Below are 25,190 nucleotides of genomic sequence, written 5' to 3'. Positions count from 1 at the left end.
TATCCTGATCAACAAAAAAGGGGAGGTCGTCTAGTCGTACGTCTCCGAGTTGGAATAGGCGAGGTCCCGAGCTCTCCGGATGTGAAGGTGGGGGTGTCACCTGCAAAGACACTCTGACGCGCAAGTCAATGAAGTGTGCAGGCGAAAAAGGGGTAGAGTTATGTAACGTACCTTGGGGGAAGGGTAAAAACCTTCCCCTTATATACTGTGTCAGAGGTGGGCCCTGCAAGGATATGCTCACTTTCTCTGAGGCGTTCTCCTCACAGCTGTAGGTGAGCTGTCGGGAACACGCGTCCGGATCGGCTGTGGAGCGCTTTACCCCTGACCGTTAGGGTCGGGTGGCGCTCGGATCCGGTCAACCCATAGAAGGCTTGGGCCGGACCGCAACATAAACATAGAAATATTTTAAAGATAAACATACATTTTTACTCCAATACACACAAAAAAAAAATTGTAACAAACATGAAAATCTTTTGAAGCCAAACATGAATTTTTGAAGATAAACAATAGAAAATAAATATATAATTTTTAACGATAAGCACAAAAAAAATTAATGTAAGAACACAACTTTTTTTTACTATTAATTTATCTATACTCGATGAAAGATTTTCCAGTCATGATTAATATATATTTCTCTCTGCAAGACACTTTTTTTTTTTTTTATTAAACAAGACACACTTATTAACGTCACTATATATTCACTTTCCGAAACCAATGTTATTTCCAGCGTTATTCTTCAGAAATCAGTGTTTCTAATTAACATAAGAAGCATCATAGCATAGTAGAACCAAAAAATAGCTAATATATTAGAAGATCACAAAATAGCAAACGTGGTAGATTAATTTTGGACCAATGTATTATTGAATCTAAAGTTGTCAAACTCGCGAGTCTAAGTAAATTCGTGGAACTGACCTATATTTAATTTGTAGATTCGACTTGTAGATTTGTACGAATTTACCTATTATAAATTTTTTGTAAAAAATATATATGTCGTGTATAATATATATATTTACTCAAATATAGGCATAAGGCATTTAAATTTAATAATTTCAACATTAAAATACATAATAAATTAACATAATACTACAATTATAACAAGTACTCTAGAACACACGTTTAAATCCTTCACAAAGATACATCTAGTTCAACATAAAATACACAATCACACAATCAAAGCTTCATATAACACAACAGAAAAAAAAGAAAACAACAAAGTAACAATTAAATGTTCTAATAAACTAAAGTCTAAAATTGAAATCCTCCAATATCTTTATCTTCCATGGCATCAACATTATCATCTTCACCATCTTCATCAGAAACATCATTTCTTTCATGTTCAGGTTCGACACGGCTAGTAGAATCATCATCATTCACATGTCTCTGAACCAACATTCTTAGACATTTTGTATTTTTGTCCCTAAATCAACAAATTAACAAAGTACAAACTAAATAATTAAGCAAAAGAAAAAGTATAGGTAGACAATGAAAATATTAAATAATGTGATTAATGGATATATCGGATGTTCAATTTACTAGGTATACAGATGGTTATTCTAATATTAAGATTTAGGTGAGTAATTTGGGGATGTAGTGTGTTTTTCTTGAATTGGGTCAATTTTAGGATCCGTTGTTCATGTTGTTTAAGAAAGTTATTGGTTTCCTAACAAAACCCTAAGCAAAATTATCCATTTATCCTTGTTAACAAAGTTAATAAATTCAGATTTTAGAATTTCAGGTATTCAGATTCAATAACAACTAATTAACACTAACAAATAAGAAATAAAAATTACAAATTCAGATTTGTGATATAAAAACTACTTTACAAGTGAGCTGTAGTTATGGACGTATAAGTTAAAGCTGATAGACTGAACAAATATAAAAAAAATAAAAACTTTAATTGCATAGCATTGTGTTGAGCTATAGAAAAGGACGGAATGGAAACAATACCTAAATACCAAGACTAAAAACCACAAGATACCACAATACATAATGCATTCCTAGAAAATTAAAGCAGTAAGTACTAGCATCTGACTATTTTTTTTCCCATAGTTGGAGAAGGTAAATCTTAATTATTTGGCATAAAATAGAAGAACAAAGAAATACAAATAAATAAACAAGATCTGCTCTTGAATACGGGAAAGAAAGCTATAGAAGAAATTCAGATTCAATAACAACAAATTCAAATTTCAAAGTTTCAAACATTTAGATTCAATAACAACTAACTAACACTAACAAGTAAGAAGTAACAACTACAAATTACAAAATGCAACAATTCAGAACAGATTAAACTCACATTAACAAGTAACAACTACCAAATGCATCAATTCAGTAACTTTTTTTTTAAACATACATGAAGGCTGAATCTGAATGGATGAATGGAGTAGGCTCAGCTGACACTGGCGTTGCTGTGCTGTGCTGTGCAGACAAGCGACGAGCTGACACTTGACAGAACGAACGGCGGAAGCGCGATGACCAGCAGAGGACACGACGAGCGACGGCAGCGTGGCGGACGACAGAGGCTCCACGAGTTCATGTTCTTCGATGCAGGACAAGGAATGAGAGAGAGTGTCGAGCTAAATGAGAGAGTGAGAGTGAGAGAACGGTGGTTTTGGGAATGACGAACGGCAGCGAGGGACGGACGGCGGCAAGGGATGGACGACGAACACGAAGACGAAGAAGACTTGGAGAAGAGAGTGAGTGCGAGCAAAGTGAAGGGTTTAGCCGTTTAGGGTTACATTGCTGTCTTTCGTCCTTTTTTTTTGCCAAAAACAGTACCGTTTTGGCGAAACAGGCCAACCAAAGCAAATTCGTCGACTCGTGAATAAACTCGCGAGTTTGACCGAGTCTACTCGAGTCTACCCAAAAATGAATTTGTGTCCGAATTAACTTGATTCTATTATCTAAACTCGTAAATTCGTACGAGTTTACGAGTTAACTCGCGAGTTTGACAACAATGAATGAATCAATTCAATAATTTCAATTGGATTTGGTTGTGAAAAAAATTATTAATAGCTATATTTTATTAGTGAGTGCAGATTTTTGTAATATAAGTATATTTTATATCAATTCTGTGAGAGAGACAATGAAAAATCTGAATAATATGAACAATAGACTGTAAATTTAGTCTAATATAAAAAAAATATTCTCCAAATAATTTAAATAAAAAATCTACATAATTATTTTAAATAATTAACTATCTCAAATCCTAATTTATCAAAACATTTCACTTAAACACTCTCTTTTCCTCTCTCACCCCACCCTGGTCAATTTGGCCTATAAAAGCTGTAAGGCAAAAGGAAACGGAACAACAGCGGACATGTCCTTGACAATAAGCCCAAAATTGGGCCATATGTTAAGTGGGCCCATGACAAGTCTTACGGGCTCCACCCACTGTCTATTGGATGAAGAAACACGGACTCCCTCTTGGATAGATATACAGCCCATCATATATACCTTTGTGTCCTCAAAGTTGAAACCCTAAAATAGGTAGGAAAAGACCAAACCCATTCCTTTTCCTGACCTTTGCTTTCTTCTCTTTAGAGGGGTGAGGGGTCAACAAGACAAGAAAGAAGCATTGACAAGCTTTTACAGCCATGAAAAGAAGATAAAGTTGGTTAGCAAGCAAAAGTGGGCATTGTTCACGTGAGCCACGTGAGCCATGGGCTCAGTCTCCTAGCCAGCACGAGCCCGGGGTCAGCCCCCCCATGACCTGACTTGACCTGAACCACTCTGGTCGTTGGGTGGGCCCACACACTCTGACAACAACCCACGCTACAACAGTAGTGTACTAATACGTGTTCACACGTGCGAGATGTGTCATCTGTTGCATGCATGCATGCATGCTTATGTATGTAGACAGTGAAATATGATCTTATGTTGTTGTCCTCCTTCTGTAGTGTGAATTGAAATCAACGGCCATGATTTGTTTCGAGGAGGACCACATGTCGGGTTTGGGCCTGAAAAGCCCGACACACGAAATAAGTTGATGTGAACATTGACACGTACGTGGAAAGAGACTAGGGTGTAGGGGGGTATACCCTATAACCCTAGCTAGTAGTTGAGACTTGCATTGAGAGGTTTGAGAGTAAAGAAAACTCTACAATCTTATTACTACATACACAGCTTTTGTGAATTGATAATGTATTATATCATGTGTATTACTATACGCAAAAATGAATAAAATTGCAGTTGATAGAAATGGAAAGTTTGAAATGTGAGGTTGACAGCATGCATGTGGTATGTTTGGATGAATGGAAGGGAAGAGGAGGGGCAGAGAGACATGATGGAGTATGATTTGATTCATATTATTATTGTATGTTCTCATAGGTCCCTTGCACGTTGGATAATGTTGTTTCTTTATCATGGATTATATGTGTGTGTGCGCGCTTTTGTATCAACATGCATCTTCTTTTTAATATATATTATATATTATTCTTCTTTTATTAAATCACAAAAATGCCGCACAAATTAATTACCTTTTTGTTTCTTTGCGTTCTTGTGAGCTTATTACTTTAATTTGATATATATGGAGTAATAATAGAGCTTCATTCTTGTTAATTTCAAAAAATAGTATTTTGAAAATAGATAAAATACTGTTTTAATTCTATCTTTAAGTTTTACACGTTCTATTTTAATTAATTTTAAAAGATTTTAAATAAATAAATTTAATATTGTTCTATCATTAAATTTAATTTAAATAATTAAAAAAATTATATCAGTGATTATTGATAAATTTATTTTACTTACATATTAATTTTTAAGTATACTAATTATTCGTGTTAAATTTAATTGTAAAATAATATTAAATTTTTTTAAAAAAAATTTAAAATTAAAATAAAATGTTTAAAATATTAAAAAATAAATTAAAATTTAATTTAAATATTAAAAATTAAAATAATACTTTATCCTAAAAAAATTTGAAGTGAGAAAGCGCAAAAACAACAAAATACATACTCCTAATTAATGGAGAGATAATAAGCCCAACTTTATAAATACATTGAACAATATTAAAGATAACATAAAGATGTATCTGCACATTCATTCCAATGATAATACCAAATTAAACAATATAATATAAAACATTACAATAATAATTAATTAAGATTAATAGTTAATGTAATTGATTAAGTCGTTTGAGCAGTAATTTTGACCAATTGATTAAAGCTTAGTTGAATAAGCAGCAGGCCGTGCAGGAGACCTGCAGCGGTGTCGTAATAATGAGTAAGTATCAACTTTTTATTTTTTTTTCTTGTTAAAGATCAAAAGTTGAGAAACTAATTTATTAATTCATTTTTATAGTCATATATAAACATAAACTAAGGTTAAATATAATGATCGATATAGTGTCGAGCATTCTATCCCATCAATTAGTAATGACAATAATAATAATTGAGCTTTTTCTTAATCTTATCTTAACATATATAATTAGTTTATAATATAAAAAATAATAATATTTTCTAAGTTTCAAGCTCCGCTGTGACATGGTCCCAACCTCAGCGGGTGGTGAGAATCATGGTAGTCCATGCTCTATCCTTTTCTTAGTATAAAATAAAATATTATGGGGACGGAAATATTTGGTAATCAAATATAAGTTAAAAATAGTCATAACTTGTCTTATTTAGTATTCATTAATTGTTATGATAATTAATTAATGCTAAATAAGGTAAATTCTGACTCTTTTTTTGTCTACTTAGTAAAGGTAATACTAGGTAATTAATAACTTTTTTGAACAATAAGAACAACCACCAATTAAATCAAAACATATTATACCTCTAAATTACCTACCTAAATTTTAATATATTAGAAACTATCCACACACCTAGTGAAATGAACATCCGATATATCCATTATTCATATTATTTAGTATTTTCATTATCTACCTATACTTTTTCAAATATTATTAAAATAACAATTTCAAAAATAAAAATAAAAGGCTTTTAAAAGAAACAGATTCTAGATCTTTTTGTCTTGTCCTTTTCTATCTTTGTTCTTAGGATTTTTATAATTTATTTATCTTCTGAAGAACAAAAACACAAGCGAACTTTGACCTTAAATATTAACGGTATGAGTATATAAATTATAGAAATCGCATAATATAATTTTCATTATTGTTAAAAATAAAATAAAATAAAATGCATCCTTTTACCGAGTCTAGGAAAGATGTTAGTAACAAACTAACAATGTTTCATTTAAATTGGATTTTCACTTAAATGTAAATAGTAATTATTGAAAGTAAATTAATATGTGTTAAAATACCAACAATAAAGTAGCGCTCATCAAATGATATATTATATGCTTTTTTTTTTTTTTTGGAACAGATGAAAAATGTGTTTCTTTTGTTAGATCCAACTTTACATGTATTAAACTTTATATATATATATTCCAAAGCTTGGTACCTATTAGATTTTGTCACAAAAGGAAAACTAGGTGCCAAAGAATAACCTAGATTATATTTATAAAACCTGCTGACAAAACCAACAAAAAAAAAAAAACAATAAATATAAAGATAACATTTTTTAAAAAATAAAATACAATTGTGGATTGACTGTGGGAATAGCTGCTGATAAGATATTGCTTGTCCTCTTCTTTATTGCTGCATGTAATAATGAAAGATGCAAGAAGTGATATTTTATTTTAAGCTTGTTTAGGGAGCAATTAGCCACAAATTTTTTATTAGATTAAAGTTTGTCGAATTGTTGAATTGGGATTAGACACAAAACCTGAATAATTGAAACCTTCGATGAGAGAAAATTTTAATGCAAAAAAAAAAAAGGATGTTACAGCCATCTATAATAATCTATTGCATGCAAACTTCGATCATACATAAAGGGATTAGATATGCAAAATGTTATTTTACACTAATACAGAGGTAAAAGTCAAAATCATGATCAAAGGTGAAAAGGCTTCATCATGTCGCTAACCACAAATTAAAGAAATTAAAGACCCCTAAAATTAAAAAAAAAAAAAACACCATTATTCCTTCCTCCGTTCTATGGTTTAAAAGAGAGAGAGAGAGAGAGGATAATAAAATTTCCCTTATTTATATCTAAAGAATAACTTTATTCTGTTATTATTACAATTAATTTATGTTATTAGTCATTAGCAGTTTAGCACCAACCATAATAGCTTTCTTTTATTTTCAAGGAATACATCATAATGTGTCCCCTCCTATATGTAAGTTTTGTTTATATTATAGGTGTATAAAAATTATTATCTTTAATTATTTTAATTCAAAATGCTTATAATTTTTATGAGTGCAACAATCAATTCAATAAAAATTATGTTATCAATATAGTTAAAACACAATTATATAAAATAAGACATTTTATGTTTTAAATAATTTAAGAACCCTAATTATTATGACTTTTTTTTCTAGGGTATATATTAGCTTAAGGGAAAAAAAAAAAAAGATGTTATAGTAGTACTGTAAAAAGAGTAGTTTTAGTTATTTTCTGTTTTTATCGTTTTTGTCGAAATACAAAAGGAGACAATCCCATTCTGCCATTCACATTCCAATGTTCCTCACTTCAACACTTCTCTCTCTCTCTCTCTCTCTCTCTCTCTCTCTCTCTCTCTCTCTCTCTCTCTCTCTCTCTCTCTCTCTCTCTCTCTATAGCTACTTAACTAATTCTCCACTAAAACCAAGACAAGCTATTACCTTTACCAGAATTAATTAAAAACCAACATGCTGAAAGCATAGCATAACAGAAGAATACTACAGCATCAGAGTAGTTTTGGAAGAAATGGTGGTTGAAGAGAACAACAGCAACAACAACAATGGTGGGTGGGCACCAATAGGGTCTCCAATGAATGTGAATGTGCAGAGCAGAGATGACTCCCATTGGACCAACTTTGAGAGTTCAGTCAACGCTGTCTCCTTTGGCTTTGTGGCCACTGCCATCCTCATCTCCATGTTCCTTCTCATGGCCATCTTTGAGAGGTTCCTTAGACCCAACAACTCCGATGAATTCTCCCCCTCTGCTCGCCGGACTTCCACTGATCTTGAGTCCCAGATGGCCTTTCCCGGCAAGCTTGGCCACCCTTCACCCAAAGTCAGTCAAAAAACCTTTCTTTATTCCAATTCTCATTTCAATGTTTTCGGGTGTGGGAAAAGCCTTTAACTTTTGCTTCTTTCATGCCAAAAGTGCTTTCTTTCTTTGGTATTTTACTGATTTACTCTTTATTACTCTCACATTTTCCTGAGAAATGCTGCTTGTTGCAAAGTGCTGTTTTTTACTTCAAAAGTCTTGCCTTTTTTTTATTTGGGGTAGCTAAATTTGGGTTTTGGATAATTCATGATGAGGATTCTCTGACAAAAGATGAAGATTTAGTTTCCTAATTTTGTTATTGTTTTAGGTTGCTCTCAATGTTTCAGATCTTTTGCTGTCAAATATCATTGCCATAAATTGCTTGTAGCTTCCCCTGTTGCTGTCACAAAAATGCTGGATCTTGGATTGAACATTTATGAAAACCACCACAGTTTTCTGTTTCTTTAATCAATTTTCCTACTCGTCTATTTGTTCAATTCAAAATGATTCTGTTCAGTCCTGTTCTGTTCTGTTCTGTGCCTTAGCACCTCCTTCACCATGATTAGCAACATCTCATTGATCTGCTTTGGTGCTTGTCCTGTTCCATTGTCACTCACATTCTCCACAAACACAAAAGGGTTCTCCATTAGAATGTCTTCCAAGTGGCCTAATAGTAAAATGGTGTTACTCTTTCCATCTTCAATTGTCCCAATTTATCAAAAGTTTTATGCTTTTCTTCTGTTTGGTAGTTTACTGTGATGATTAAACCCCAAATCCACTTTTGAAGCAAAGGTAAAAGGAAAAAACCTGTCAAAATATGAATCAACCTCCTAAGAAACATATATATTTGTTTTTATTATAATGGAATTTTGAACTTGATAGCTTTATCCTAACCCCACCATATTTTCCATCTCATTTCCCCACCACTATTTTACACGTTCTGTCAATTATCTTCATCATGATTCATGAGTGAACCTTGTTGTCTCCTTCTAAAATTCTATAAGGTGATGGACCTCCTGAAAATTTGTAATGAAAGTTTGGTACCATTCCACGAGTCTTAGAATTTATTTCTAGTTTGTACATTCTTAGCATGTTTTTCAGAGTTGAGACCCTACATTGTACCTCCCATCTTCAATGACACTGTGCATGGCTGGTGTGTATGTCCTGAGACATATTTTCGACCATTCTCTGCTACTAGTCTTATCTGCTAACTAATAGTAAAAATAAACCCTATGAAGTTAACTGTGAAAAAGAGATTAGCCTAAAAATGACAAACCAAGAAGTACCCTTTTAATTTATTCTAAATAATAAATATATATTCTTAGTTCTTACCTTGCAACTTTAGGATTTTCTTTTATATAATATTATTATTTATTTAATGTAGTATCCTATGATGAACAAACACCATGTAACAATTGTGTTGTCTACCTTTTGCTACTGCTTTGGTGGAACACGGTGGCCCACATACTTATCAAACCTCTGTTCAGTAGGGAGGCCTCAACTTGATTGTGACTTTGTTTATAGTAATGTTTCTGTCATCTTTTAACAAAAATTATTAAAGATTCCATTGTAATGGCCAATGAGGTTCCAAAGACATAAAAGCTCCCAAATCAACTAATCTAGAATTTAATAACCTATTTGTTTGGCATTTTCATTACATCAGGGATCTCAAGCATGGTGATAATGGAATGAGAATATGGAAGAGTTAGACAAAATGCTTCACCCACTTAATACTCTTTCTATTTTTTTTATATTAATGATGCTACTTAGAGACCATTTTTCTTCCTTGTCTCGTCACTTATTAGTGTTTCATTTAATTTAAAGTCAGTTTGACATTTTTGTATCTTTGATAACAAGTAAGAAATTGGATTAAATGTAGCATGTTATTCTTGAATAATTAAACTATTCAGCATGTAGAAAGGTACAAAGTCATTAGTTATAGAAGAAATGCATTAAGAGGTAAAACAAACCTTCTAATTCTAAGAGAAAGTTTGATATGGGAACAAAAATTGAGGATAATTTTTTATGGAGGAAATTTATGTATAAAATTGCATATAGATATTATTTATAAAAATCTATCCTCTGTTATTACTTCCATACCAAACACAACCTAAAATTTTAAAACTGTTGAACTTCCCCTATATATGCAAACATTGGCTTTCTTCAATATTAAGTCAACTATGTTGTTTCCCTTAATCTGAATCTATATGGCTCATCTGTATGTTTTTATCTTGGTGGTAATTACATTAATCACTTTATTTATTCCTTTTATTTTATTTCATTTTGTTTCACTTGATACCAAGTGAGGTTGATAGAAGATTCAGTGTACCTTGTAATATTTATACAATGAACTTTAATCACTTTGATGTTTAGCATCAGATGCAGACAATTTAAGGGTACAATTCTGCTTCAACCATCGGTTTTCTTCTTCTTATTTTGATGATTAAAATGGCTGTCATTTTTGGATGCTGTCGATGATTTGGGCCACAATTCACTTTCCCTTTTGTGCTTGTACCTTAGATCCATATATGCCTTTGATGTTGTGTCAAACATCGTTTCAAATCTAATCTTATCTTCAGTGTAGAAAATCCATGATACATGGCGAGTGTTAATCGGTTGCATTCTCCTTTATGATATATTATTACTGCATACTTTTGCATATGTAAGTAAGTAAGTTAGACCTGATATTTCATGTGATTATCAACAAGGTTTTTGGTTTCTTATTTTTGAGTTTGTCTTATGATGCTGAAAGCAATGCTTTTAGATATGCTCAATAAAAGAGAAATATGGCATCTACTTTTGGAAACATTTAATATATGTTCTTAGAACATTTATAATGCTTAAAAGTTATATTAAGAATGAACAGTGGTTTGTCTTAACATTTTCTGGTTTGATGTTTAGTCCACTAATTGTGTAATTAACACTTTTAATTTGTTTCATCTCAAGTAGAATGGGGGAAATATCTTTTCTGTTAATAATCATAAGGTGATGATATCTCATCAATAATCAATTCTCCTTGTTTAATAAACTATGTGCAGATGAGTGTATATGCAAGTGGAGTTTCAGTTCTGATGCCAGGTGATGAGATTCCAACATTCATAGCACACCCTGCACCTCCACCATGTTGCCCTGAACGAATTTCATTCCCTTCTCATCATCATCATCAGCACCATAACACTTTCAACATTTAGAGATGGAGCTGAATTAATATCAGAGTAGTCCTGCATGCATGCATTTTGGGTTGAAGAGTAGCACCTTTTTCTTGCATCCAATTTTTCATCCATTGGATCTTATCCTTAATAGTTCTATGAAGATAAAATGTATATATGATTTAGTTTGAGCAAATTGGTTTTGCCATTCATATATGTTTGAAAGTGCGATATCAATTTGTGTCCAAATTGTGCTTAATTATTGTCCAATTAATTAAGGATGAAGAGCTTTTATGGGAGGGACTTTTCTGTAAATCATTTCTCTCTATCTAGAAGATATTAGTCACCTAAATATTGTATGATCATTCAAGCCCATTTGACATGGTGTTACCATGACATCACTAGTCAAGAGTATGAAGCATTTAATTGTTTATAAATTTTCATTTTATTTTTTGGTTTTTTTCCATTGTCTTCTTCTCCCCCTTTTCTACTCTGGATGAACGAAAAATGTAATAGTGGTAGTGGATGTTCTTATATAAAAAGAGTATATGTTTTGGTCAGGATGTAATTTAACATGTTAATGGGTAAGTACAAGTTATAAGATTTACCAATTTAGTTGGTCGACTGGTCGAATGATTAGTTATTTGTCTGTTAAGGTAAGTACATAAAGTTCAAATCTCATCTTATATATGCAGTAAATTATTAGCCACTTGAACTTTAAATAGAGTTTAAATTGGCGACAAACTAGTATTTAACTTGTTGGATTAGGGATTACAGTTAGGAAACTAAAAAATAAATTCTAAAATTAATTTGTTGATGAGATGTTCTTTGAGATTCACTTACTTTCAATTGATAGCAAATGTTTTCTTTTCTAAATACAGATAGTTAGGAATTTAGGGTAAGAATACATTATTCATAACCGTGAGCCTTCTCTTTTTGAATTCCAGTGGTGTCAGGGCAGGCAGATATAATTAACGAATCCGAAAAGCTGAGAATAATTCTAAAATAAACTGTTTCTAGAAAAATGCATAAAATAATTGATTCTTGTCCACTATGGAAACCAAGATGGTGGTGTTTTAGGTGGAATATAAATTTGAAGTTAGAGCTTTGAGTATCTCGGGACATTCCATTTCCACATTCCACTTCCCACATGATTGATTGATTGATGGCATTAGATAAACTATTTGTCTCTTGTGCTTGAAACAACAGAACATGCAACACTACACTCCAAAACTCTTGATATGATTTGCACTTGCCACCATATAAAATATTCTACACACTCCATTCAATTCAAGGCTTTCATATAATATAAATAAAAAATGAGGACCACTCCACTAGGCATCAATTTTGTCCCACTCAGTTCCCTCCATCCTCAAATCAAATTCAACACTCAAATTTTTTTGTACTTGTTCCAATCACACAAGACAAAGTTGGGGAACATGTATATGAAGTTTGGAATAGTTACTCATTAAATTGGACAACTGTGGCTAGCCAGCTAGCTGGATAGATTGTACAAAAAATAACACAGACGAAAACTATTCTCATTTCTCATAGCTTTTAAGTTACTATCAAATATAGAAATTGAAAACTCAGCTTACTTCTTTGGACTGTGACTGTGATGTGATCTGAAACATCTATAAAAATGGTGAAATGGGAGATGTATGTAGCAGTAAGATAAGTTTGGATTTTGTATTGCCATGAAATGGAGTAAAGAATATTTTGGTGCAGACCTAAATCACATTTGGCAGAAATGCAATCTTTCTTTCCTAATATATCAATTATTCACCCTCAATACTGTAACACAAGTCAAACTAACTCATTCTAATTATTTTGTTTAGCATAAATCATAGTTGGACTTAACTGACCGACACTGAAACAAAAGAGAAAAACGTGGTTGGTGATCATTGATTAATGTTTGTGGTACCATTCATGAGTTGACTTTGACTTCAATTATTTACAGACAAACTGCCTTAACTCCTAACATCGAAACAAACTGGAAACTACTACTACTACTGTGGTACAGAAAATTAATCTATTATTATTGCATTGGAGTTAAGCGAACCCAACTACCGACATTTCACGGTGGTTGACGGTGGCGCCCGCCGCCTGTTATAAGAATATGAAGCATTCCAACGACACAAGTGGATTCTCCAGTGTCTCATTAGCACAACCTACTCCTTTTCTCTCCCTCGCCGGAACCTCCGTTTTCCGGCAACTGTTCTTCTCCGACGTGACGGTTCCGGCAGCCGTCAAAGGTGTCCTATTTGTTCTTCTCGCAGACGGGCACCGACCCATCACGGGCTTTGCTGCACTGTCGTATGCGACACTCATCGCCAGCGACCTTGACCGGCGGAAAGAGGTTTCGCCGAGGTCACGCCGGCGAGGCTGGTTCCTGGGCGCTTGGTCCCTGCACTGAACATGCAGCCTGGCAGAAGCGTTATTGTTGTTGGAGGCATGAAGCTTCGTGTCTCTTGTCTTGGCAGCGACGTCAGCGCGGGAAAAGGAACGATTTTTTTGGAGTTTGTTGGGAGATCTGATGACCCTTTTGCGTGTTTGTTCTTCTCTGATGAGTTCGGATATGGTTGTGGTTGTGGACATGGAGATGGTGTCACTCTGACTCATCAAGCTGCAAACTTGTTGTGAGACCTTCCCCTGCGAGTTTTCTTCTTCTTCTTCTTGATGTGCTTCTTTCTTAACGAGTAATGGTGATGCCTTGTTGATCTCATATTCCTTGTTTTGTGGTTCTGTTGTGTGGTTGTTGTTGTTACATGTGGGGGTTTCTGATGAGAGGACTTGCTTAACAGTTTCTTCCTCTGGTTCAGGTTTTGGTGGCTCAGCAACCACCGGTGCTGCATCTGCATGGCCTTTTCTTGTTGAAGGTTTGTTGTTACTGCTGACACAGCAACCCATTTGGAGTATAGAGTTGAAGAACAAGTATATAGACTCTTTGTTATTAAGGATGAAGCTTTTTAGGGACTAAGGTTATGTATCCCGATTGCCATTATTTTGAGACATGTAGGAGTGAAGGCTAAGAAGATATTGTTAATGCGCGACAAGTGAAAATGAAATGAAGTTGGAGGGATACATTTAGATTCAGCCAAAGAGTTTGCTACTTTTCTATTGTGTAACTATTTAGAAGGGTCATGACTTTGAGGACATTAGCAACTTAGAGAGTAACACATCATATTCATGCCACATACATTTACTCTCTTCTGTCTTGTCTTTATTATTTTTGAAGAAAGTAAAATTATTTATGTGCTCACGAACAAAACATTCAATTATCGTATAGGTAAAATCCAAGGAGAAATTCAGCATTATTATGGACCCATTTAGTTGATTGGGATAAAGCAGGACCCGATAAATGAGGGACAAACAAGAATAAACACACATTATGAATTGTTGAGATGTTAATCTCAAATATGAGAAGTGCAAAAATTAAAGTTCGATTTTTGGAATAAAAAAAATCGACTTTTCTGATTTCTTTATTTCAAAAAAATTAAAAAATTTGAAATATAGAAATCACATTCAGTAATTTCTATACTTTCTATAATTTTAAAAAATATTTAAAATTATTATGTTAAAATATATCACCCATCTTATATTTACCTAAAAAAAATAGTCACATTATAGAATAAAAGAATAAGGGACATTTGAAGTTCCAAAAACCGTTACATTGAGGTCAACAATCACTAATGACATTAATATTAGGAACTCTTCATCCACCACCATCACTTGAACGCTCTCTCCCATTATTCTAATTAATTAATAATTATGCATACATGAATGGATAAGAGAAAATATTGCATTATATTATACTTTCATGTTATATAGCCGTTACCTTAACTAGAAAACAGTCACATAACAAGACCAAAGAAATTAGCGTGGTATCATCATATATCATATGTGGTAGTCCAAGTAGGTTTAATGGACCCCATAATCCTGATTTTAATCACACAAGAATTTGAATCGAGTAACCAACGTTCAGATAATTATATAAACAGTTTTATTGGTTCTTTGCTTTTTCTAAAGTAGTACAAAGAAAAAAGCAGCACACAGAAAATAGTGAGATTGTGTACTGTAATTCTGCATGTACCTTGGACGATCCGAACCTTCTATTCTCTCTCTTCTTCAAACATTATCTACCCTCTCAACTCTCAAGGGTATGTTTCGTTTCAAAGTTTCTACCTTTGTCTTTTGTTATATCTGTTCAATCTTTCAATTTTGAGCTTTGCTTCTTCATCAGAAGGCATTGGAAACAGTGGTGGAGCTATTGAAGAGGAAAAAAAATGGCTTGTGCAAATTTGGCATTGCATTTTCGAATTCTCATCATGTCAGTGATGATTTTTGCAGCTACTTTCTGTGTTGGAGACACTGACCCCCTTGATGGTATAGTTCTTATTTTCAAGTTCTGTTTCTAATTTCTTGATGATTTCTTCCATTCTCAGACCATAATTAACTATAATGCATTGAATTCTTTCACTTGTAATCCAATTTCAAAAAGTAGCAAATTATCTGAATGTGGTTCTGTTGATGTGTGTTATGATTCACACTTCACAGTTGCAGCAATCAATAGCTTATATGTAGCACTAGGATCACCTCCCCTTCAAGGGTGGAAACCTACAGGAGGAGATCCATGTGTGGAACAGTGGCAAGGTGTCAGCTGTGTCTTCTCCAATATAACTGCTTTGTATGTTCCCTCTTCACTTTCTAAACTATTGTTAGTTGTTGTTGTGCTCATATTCTAAACTATTTAGTGTTTTATTTGGTGTTTACTTAGTTGTTTTTGATTGATTGAGTTGAATGTGACTGTGATCAAAATTTGGTATATGTCTTGCCTGAAATTTGTTGTAATTTTTGGATGGATAGACAACTTGGAAGCATGAATTTGAGTGGACAGCTTGGAAGTAATTTGGATTTTCCATCCATCATAGAAATGTAAGTTTTGTATACTTCAAATCGATGTTACCTTACTGAGTTAACATTTAAGTTTTGAACTCCTCCTATTTTGCATGAAAACCTAATCCTCAATTGGCAGGGATATTAGCAACAACAGCATTGGAGGGACCATTCCATCCACTCTGCCATCTACTTTGAAGAGATTGTATGTTATCTTTGTCATCTTTAAACTTGTGATTTGTGACTTGTGACTTGTATCATTAAACAAGTTTCTATTTCCTCCTTTCTTTTCAACTTAGGTCTCTTTCGGAGAATAAGTTAAATGGAAGCATTCCGGATGCCTTATCCATGTTAATTCAACTAACAGAATTGTGAGTTTATAGCATATCTGATCTCAATAGTTAGAGTTTATCTTTTTTCCTGCATAATCTGTTTCTTCAATATGAATGGCAATTTGCTGCTGCCCTTAGGTCATTAAACAATAACCATCTAACTGGACAAATCCCAGATGTGTTTCTACAATTCACCAGTTTGACAAATATGTAAGAAGATCATGTAAAATCAGATTGATATTTTGGTGTTTTCACCTTATCCAGTTTCACAATAATCCTGTATCATGCTGCAGGAATCTGTCAGGTAACAACTTGAGTGGTCAGCTACCTCCCTCGATTGTGAATTTATCATCTCTTACTACATTGTGAGTATAGTTTCTTACAACTAAGTGATTCTACTTGACCTTGCTAAATCAATGTTGTTCTTATTCATTTATTTATTTCTTGCAGACACTTGCAGAACAATCAACTTGGTGGAACCCTTTTTGTTTTGGAGGACCTCCCTCTTCAGAATCTGTATGTATTTTAGAACACATTTATTCGTTGCAGACAACATACATATAACTACTACCTATACCTAGCAACAATGCTTAGGAAGTTTAATGTGAGTTTTAGTTAAACCATGAGTTTATTATGGTGTAGGAATATAGAGAACAATCTATTCTCTGGGCCGATTCCTCCAAAGTTGTTGACTATTCCTGAATTCAGGTTAGTCATAGTTTGAACTTGATTTTCTTTTTTGTGCTAACTTCTAGCTTTCTTTTTAGTCAATCTGCCTTTTCTGTTTTTAATCTAAACCTTGCTTAATACAAGGTAATTATAGTTGCATTTACTTTGCAGAAAAGATGGGAATCCCTTTAATACTACTATTATTCACTCACCTCCAGCTGCAGCTCCTTCACCTGAAGCCATGGTTCCTTCTCCTTCCCCTACTCCTTCCACTGAAAAGTCACATGGTAAAGGGGCAAAAAGTCCCTCAATGACCATGAAAGCTCCAACACCTTTGATTACTAGGAGTTCCTTTGAAGTTAAGAACATGGTTTGGTGGATTGCTGGTTTTGGGATCATAATATTTATTGCGTTAGGAATTTGCCTTTTTATGTGTTGGTACTGTAAGAGAAGACCAAGGAGCAAGAATTATGAGGAACATAAAGACATGGATGTTTATATTGATGAGGAGAAAGGTAAATCAAATTCATCTTAGATGAATCTCCCTTTCTCCTAACTTGTTATAGTGTAGCTTTTCAAATCCTGCTTGCAATTACAAATGACATAGCTCAGAATGCAATAATTGTTGTGAATTACATAATATAGGACAGGGCTCAAAACTTCCACCGCTGCAACAAGCACTGCCACATCCTCTCCCAATAATTTCTGGAGAGAATTTCATCAGTCCAGCTAAATCCACCAAAGTAATTGAAGGTGGAAAACAAATTATAACCAGTTCCATCAGGGTTTATTCTGTTGCATTGCTTCAGCAGTACACAGATAGTTTTTCACAAGAAAACTATATAGGAGAAGGCACACTTGGCCCTCTTTATAAGGGTGAGCTCCCTGATGGAAAGGTAATATTAATCTAATTTATTTGGAACTACCTTTTTCATTATGCCATTATCCTAGTTGATTTCTATGCTTATAATCTGTCATATGATTCTTGCAGTTGCTGGCTGTGAGGAAGCTGAATGCTTCCATGGTGCAGAATCATGAGCAGTTTCTTCAATTAGTATTCAGTATCTCCAAAATTCAACATCCAAACATTGTAAAACTTTTAGGCTACTGCACCGAGCACAGCCAATGGCTACTTGTGTATGAGTATTGCAGCAATGGAACCCTTCATGATGCATTGCATACTGATGATAACACTCGCGTTAAACTTTCATGGAACGAAAGAATCCAGGTGTCACTCGGAGCTGCTAGAGCTTTACAGTAAGTCTAGCTGCTACTCAATATCTAATACTTATTTGTTCAAGAATGTCTTCAAGAAAACTATGTGAAATTGGATTTTCATCAGCATAGAGGCTAACTTTGTTCAACTCCTTTTTTTCTTCTTCTTCTTCTTGATGTGCAAGGTATCTGCATGAGAACTTCCAGCCACCTGTTGTGCAGCGAAATTTTCGATCTTCTAACGTTCTCCTGAATGACAAGATGGAAGTGTGTGTCTCTGACTGTGGATTAGGTTCTTTACTATCTTCAGAGCAGGTCGTGACGGCTCAGGGCTATGATGCTCCAGAGTTTGAATCAGGGAGTTATACACAAAAGAGTGATGTATTCAGTTTTGGAGTTGTGATGCTAGAACTCCTAACCGGGCGAAAAGCCTTTGACAGGTTAGCTATCCAATTACTTCAATGTTAAGAAATAAAACATTGGATTTAGCTAAGGAGCAGTTAATTCTGTTACTATGTAGGTGGCGGCCTCGGGGAGAGCAATCTGTGGTGAGATGGGCAGTGCCTCAGCTGCATGACATTGATGCATTGTCTGAAATGGTAGATCCCTCCTTGAACGGAGCCTACCCTCCTCCTCCTATGAAATCCTTGTCACGTTTTGCTGATGTTATTTCTTCATGTTTACAGGTAACTTCTTAGCGTTTAATTTTGATGCACTGATGTAAAACGTTTTTGTATGCAATCACAATCATTCTCTTGGATGATTATTCACATGGTTAATGTTAAAGATAGTTTTTTTGATAATATGGTGTTATGTGATCAAATGCATGTATAAAATGGTTTTACTTGCATCAAAATTAAATTCAACTTTCTTAATGTTCAAATGTTTTCAAACAATTTTCTCTGGAATTATAATTGGTATTCTTCTTGTGTTTTCCTTTGATTTCCAGCATGAACCTGAATTCCGACCTGCAATGTCTGAAATCGTTCAAGATCTCTTGCGAATCACGTCAAGTCTTGGATGAACATCAACTCCCTTAACTATCAAAATTTATTAATTCTTTCTATTATTCTTTTTTTCTTATATTACTCATTTGATTCAATTTCATTCTGTTTTTTTTTTTTTCAGAATTTCAGTGTATTTGATGTATGATATGAATTATGCTTATTAATCTGAGTTGGGCTTGCGGCTTAATAATCTATTGTAGTCACTTGACTTCTTGGCCCAATACAAACATGAAATTTTTTCATTAAAAAAAAAATACGTTTACATTTAATATTATTGAAAACCCAAACCTCTTTTTTTTTTTATATTGTATCTTTAACGAGTGTCCTTTAGAGCATGACTCATTGGGAGTGAATCTTCTCAAATTTTATTCCATGGTTTGATAAAGTATGATTTTTAATCATTTAATATTTTTTTTTACATGTTTTTTTTTATCTCTTTTAAGGAAAAGATTATATTTTACCATACAATTGAGAGAAAAAAAATGAAGAGGATCACATTTCTTAAGTCGTTAGTAAAATATTACATGAAAGCATAACTAAACACACGCTTAAAATGTGAATGTGAAGAAGTACATGTTATTTATTGGTAATTTGTTATGGAGAAGCAAAGGCAGTTTCCTAAACATTAATGTAAAGTAATAAGATCGTAATTTGTTTTGTTTTGTTTAACGAACAATATCATATGAACAATAAGTTCAAGTTGTTATGGATTGAAAAGGAGAGTATTCAAGTTTGTTGCTGGTTCATAAAAGCATCCACGTTTAGTAATTAATTGACCCAATGAAAATGATAAAGAGTCTAAAAGGATCGTGAGGACTGAGGAACGTGGTTACGACTTCATTGAAAGAAGGTTGCATAGCAATTAGATATATATTGCTAATTTATAATTTTAAGAAATTAAAGTTTAACTGGTTGCAAGGATAATTAAAGAGTTTTATATTAGACTGATTTTGTTAGTAAAATGAATTTAATTATTATGCATGAAAAGTGTATAAAATAATTTTACAATGTCATTTTAATTATAAAAATCCGATAGAATAGAAAAAATAATCAGTTTAGTCTAATACATGATCCATATTTTTTTGTTGGTTTCTTTCAATTCGATAGGTCAATGACTAATTTGTCACTGTATTAAATTACATTTAAAGATTTGTCGCTGGTCAATAGATTACTGCATGTATAAAACAATATTCGAACTTCCAATACTTATGCATATTTGAATATTATTATTTGAACAATAATATTTTTATAACCTTTAATAACATTTGCTAGTAATCATTTATTCACAGGAAATATTGGTTGGTACTTGGTAGCTTGCGATGGAAGTTCATTAAACATAAATAAGCACATGGTGGTGTCGTAAACGATGTTTGTTGTAAACGTCTCAATTAAGGCGGTTTAAAATGGATTTGAATCCTCTAAAGTTTGAATTTCACTTTAAAGAATAAAGTGTGGTTTTTTATCATTAATTTTATAAGTGAGGCCAATAATAAATATGAAAAAGAAACTATTCAAAGGTAGAAGATCACACTTTACTCTCTAAAGTAAAAAATTCAAACTTTAGAGGATTCAAATACAAAATCCTAATGACTTTCGTTGAGCATTTTTATGCAAAATTTTGGTGCAGTTTTCACAATGAAAATTATGGACAATTTACTGAAATATAGAGAAAAATAAAGAATTTAGTCCCATAGGAATAATGTGCAATGCATTGCCTATTATATATTGTTATTAAAAAGATTGGTGTTTCTTTTTATTATGAAGTTAATTTTTTAAAATTGTTATTAAGTAAATTCAACCATTTGATTTGTTAAGAGACAAAGAAGAATATAAAATTAGAAGTTTAGTCTAGATAATTAAAAAAAAATAGTAGGTTAGATTTAAAAGAAATTTAAAAATACAAATCTTTAAATCAGATTTGCGCGGTATAAAAATGAAGCAGTTATAATTAGACTCAATTTATTATAGATTGAAATTTCATTTAAAGATTTATCGTTGGCTAAAGAATTATTACATGCATAAAATAATATTTGAACCCTTAATACTTGTTTAAACTTTAAACAGACTAATAAATTAAGGGAGCTACTCAGATAAAGACGTTTAAAACGTCTTTTTTTAAAGATGTTTTTTAATAATTAAAATTCAATACATATAATCAATTAAACTGTATTATTTTTGTCAAAATTATATTAGATAAATTAATTTGCTGAAAAATCGATAAACCAAACATTGAACCGATTTAAATTAATATTTATTTTTTTATAAAAATGACTACAATAACCCTATTATAGAAAATGACTAAAATATTCATATTATATATATATATATATATATAATTTTGAGAATTCTAAATGCCAACGGCACAGAAATGGATTAGGATTTAGGATTCTCAAAATTTATATATATAAAGGTATTTTAGTTATTTTTTATAATAGGGATATTGTAGTCATTTTTTATAAAAAGAAAATATTAATTTAAACCGATTCAAGGTGTAGTTTTCGATTTTTTGGTCAAATCAATTTGTCTGATGTAATTTTGATAAAAATAACACGATTTAATCGATTATATGTATTGAATTTTAATTAATAAAAAATATCTTAAAAAAAACAAAAACGTCTTTATCTGAGTGACTGCCATAAATTAATTACTAGATTAATTCAACTTAATCTAGAGTCTTAGATTTATTCTAAATTATCATCCTCCACATACCATATCCTTGAGGCCAATAAAGTTGCATATAACCGAATATCAAAACAAAAAGGTATGCATGCATGAGTGAAGAATGAATGCAATGATGAGGGTAGACCCATGTTTGAGTAAATGAAGCATGGCTAAACATTCCCTTTGCCTACTGCCTACAAATCAGAAATGAACTCCATCATCACATCACCAATTCACTGAAATCACCAATAATACTCATTCACAATTTCATTTTGGGAAAACTATACCAAAATATTAAAACAAAAAAAACTTTCAACAATAGTAAATATTTGATAAAAATATTAGAGACTTTTTTTTAACATTTTATTCGATTTAAAATATTATGAATATTATTTTAATAGTTTATTACGATCAAATTTTTAATCAAATAGTTTATCCAACTGTATTTGTATATATAAACTAAACTAATGCATATTTATTCTCAATTTCTCATGAACCCCCACCTTTTTTTTGTTGACTTTTTCGTTCGCTATTCTCTCCTATAATTAAGAGCGAGAGAATTGCGATAAAGAATCATATTATATTTGTATACAAAAAAATCAATTATTATAATTAAAGTGATATATATTAGTATTCACGGAAAATAATTAATTATGTTGTTATAATTCTGCTGTAAAATATTTAATTATTTTAATAGTTGATTACTAAGAAAATTAGGTAAAACAGCATGAATCTAAAGAAGATAATCATGGACTTTTTTCATCTTCTTTCTCTCTTCTCCACCATTTTGAAATAAAAATTAATGAGTAATAGTAAGTGTATGTATATAGAAGTTATTATATATTATATGATTTTATTTTATATTTATAAAATAAAATAAATAATTGTCTTATACTAATAATTAAATTATTAAACATATTGAATGTTTAATTTAATATAAATAAATTTCAGTTTAAATATTTTTATCTCTAATAATTAAAACACAAGTAATAATATATATTAAAAAAATTGTTACTACCAATCACTTTTTAAAAATATAAAATTCTCAAATTTTCGATGATTTGACATTTTATAATAGTATTTTTAGGTGTGTCCCTGAATAATTGATTAGGCTGCTTATTTAAATTAAGCAAAACTACTGATATGTATATGTAAGTATAGGAAAATAACAAATAGAATCAATGGAAGTATAATATTGGGGCTAAGAGGATTGAAAATTTGTAATGGTAGCTTGCACAAATTCACAGAGCAGAAGAAAGAATGAGAAATAGAAAAAAAATCACAGAAAGAGAATTTAGAATATTAGGATTGAGAATTTGTAATGGTAGTCTGGCTCAACCTGCACAAACTCACGGAAAAGAAGAAAGAATGAGAAACAAAAAGAGAATCACATAAAGAGAATTCAGAGAGAGAGAGAGATTCAGAAAGGAAGGCTCACAATTTACGCACGTCCCTCTTGTTAATGTCACGTCTGCTTAATAAACACCAATTCTATTTTGTTCTTGTCATTCTTGTTACAATTTTCATCGTGTTCTGTGTGCGATGCTCTCTTTACGTGCAGCATGTTACTACTCTTGTTATCATTAACATATATAAAAATATATAAATATATGATGGTCAGTATTTTGTATTTATAGAATATTTTTAATAATAGACTTTTTTTTTTTACTTCATTAGATTGTTGTATACATTGTGTTTTTTTTTAATTGAATGTTAAAATTTTTAATCAAACATCTAAAAGTATTTCCTTTTTTAATTTTTTAAAAATATTTTATTTTTTATATGGTTAGTAATTGTCCTACCACCATAACAGCCTATAATTAATTAACTCGGATTCATTGAGTAGAAACTTGATATAGTACTTTTGGTAAAAAGGGTTCTCAACTATTTCAAGAAAAACGATGCGAGTTTATAAGCATTCATAGGTATTTATTTTAGCACCAATATTGGAGGCGTATACAATATGCAGTAAAATATCTAAAGTCTAAACATTGAGGTACCTTTAAACTGTTTTTGTTACTCTTATTTAAGTTATGGTCGATATTGTTAAATATAGATCCAACCATATGAAAATATATCGTATCTACCCTTTTTTTTTATTCAAATAAACTAACATAATTTGAATAGTTTGATGCAGTTGATAGGTGCCCATCCATATGAATATGATTCAATGACAATAAAGTGTGTAGTGTGGGTGTCACTATCAAACTTTTCTCCTAAATTTTAATTAAATATATAATGGAAAATTAAAGCTGAAGAAATGGGGATTATTCTATAAGGAATTCCCCCCCATAGTTCGATACAAGTCATTTTCATACCTTTTATTCACATCAAATTTTGCATCTCCATTCTCCATGAATGTTTGGTGAATCACACTCCCACCAAAATTAGGTAGCCCTATACAGTTAAGTAGTATAAGAATCTTTAGTTGCCTTTTATTCATTTTATTTAATCCAATCAATAAATCAACTTAAAAAATAAAACTAATATAATTATGATAAAGAAACGTGAGTTTTAAGTCACTCTCTAAAAGGTCATAAAACATTAACGACGTATATATAATTAATACATTGGATTTATTAGCAACATACAATAATAATTTATTCTTAGATGAAAATTCACGTATAATCATTTTTATATTAAATTATTAGTTAAAATTATTAAATAATTTAATATTTTTTAACTAAATTATTATTTAACAATTTTCAACTGATAACACTGCATTTGAGTTTTTTTTAATGACTATAAAAATTATTCATTTAAAGTAAATAACTAAATATAAAATAAAATACTTTAAAAGATATACAAAACTTAAAAGAACTCACTTCTCTTCTCTTTCATGCTAAACACCAATCTTCAATTTATACTCATAATTACTTTTACGATTTTTTCACTATATGAATAAAAGTTACTATTATTATTTATTGATGATATATCCAAAGTGATAGACACAATAATATAAGAAAGCAACGACTTTAAAAAAGAAATAATAAATGTTATCATATAATGAAATCTTGCATTAAACATTTCCAATATATTATACACAGTAGCGCGATGCACATAGCTAAAACCAAAATTGCAATATCCACAATCTATATATTATATTATTATTTATTACTAATTGGGGGGTGTTTAGGTAAAATGGTAATGGCAACAGCAAGAATAGAAGGGCAATTTGGTCCGAGCAGTGAAAAACAGTGGTCTATGACTATCTCTCTCTTCAGCTCGTTCTCC

The 25,190-nt window shown here is 31.7% G+C and overlaps 3 protein-coding genes across 5 annotated transcripts; 2 read left to right on the top strand and 1 right to left on the bottom strand.

Moving 5' to 3' along the window:
- Positions 1-7,592: 7,592 nt before the first annotated feature.
- Positions 7,593-11,802, top strand: LOC107631028 (CTTNBP 2 amino-terminal-like protein). Its single transcript, XM_016334338.3, has 2 exons — positions 7,593-8,051; positions 11,066-11,802. The coding sequence occupies exons 1-2, from the start codon at positions 7,743-7,745 to the stop codon at positions 11,216-11,218; spliced, it is 462 nt and encodes a 153-aa protein (XP_016189824.1). The 5' UTR covers positions 7,593-7,742; the 3' UTR covers positions 11,219-11,802.
- Positions 11,803-12,988: 1,186 nt separating this feature from the next.
- On the bottom strand, positions 12,989-14,360 carry LOC107633625 (uncharacterized). Its single transcript, XM_016337230.2, has one exon. It carries the CDS (start codon positions 14,084-14,086, stop codon positions 13,286-13,288), a length of 801 nt encoding a protein of 266 aa, XP_016192716.1. The 5' UTR covers positions 14,087-14,360; the 3' UTR covers positions 12,989-13,285.
- An 840-nt stretch (positions 14,361-15,200) lies between these two features.
- LOC107631031 (protein STRUBBELIG-RECEPTOR FAMILY 3) lies at positions 15,201-19,497 on the top strand. Of its 3 annotated transcripts, none has more exons than XM_021119440.2 (16): positions 15,201-15,336; positions 15,420-15,562; positions 15,734-15,863; positions 16,043-16,111; positions 16,212-16,277; positions 16,372-16,443; positions 16,543-16,614; positions 16,698-16,769; positions 16,855-16,920; positions 17,047-17,112; positions 17,245-17,588; positions 17,719-17,969; positions 18,065-18,330; positions 18,474-18,728; positions 18,809-18,974; positions 19,238-19,497. In XM_021119440.2, the coding sequence occupies exons 2-16, from the start codon at positions 15,463-15,465 to the stop codon at positions 19,310-19,312; spliced, it is 2,070 nt and encodes a 689-aa protein (XP_020975099.1). In that variant the 5' UTR covers positions 15,201-15,336; positions 15,420-15,462; the 3' UTR covers positions 19,313-19,497. The 3 variants fall into 3 exon arrangements, with proteins under 3 accessions (XP_020975099.1, XP_020975100.1, XP_016189828.1); XM_021119441.2 differs by having other exon boundaries at positions 15,202-15,336; positions 15,423-15,562; XM_016334342.3 differs by lacking the exon at positions 16,543-16,614 and having other exon boundaries at positions 15,203-15,336.
- Positions 19,498-25,190: the final 5,693 nt, after the last annotated feature.

The sequence above is a fragment of the Arachis ipaensis genome, chromosome B3, assembly GCF_059453495.1.
Source record: "Arachis ipaensis isolate K30076 ecotype BB chromosome B3, ASM5945349v1, whole genome shotgun sequence".
Lineage (NCBI taxonomy): Eukaryota > Viridiplantae > Streptophyta > Magnoliopsida > Fabales > Fabaceae > Arachis > Arachis ipaensis.
The sequence above is the reverse complement of the archived record's forward strand: the minus strand, read 5'-3'. Positions and strand labels throughout refer to the sequence as shown.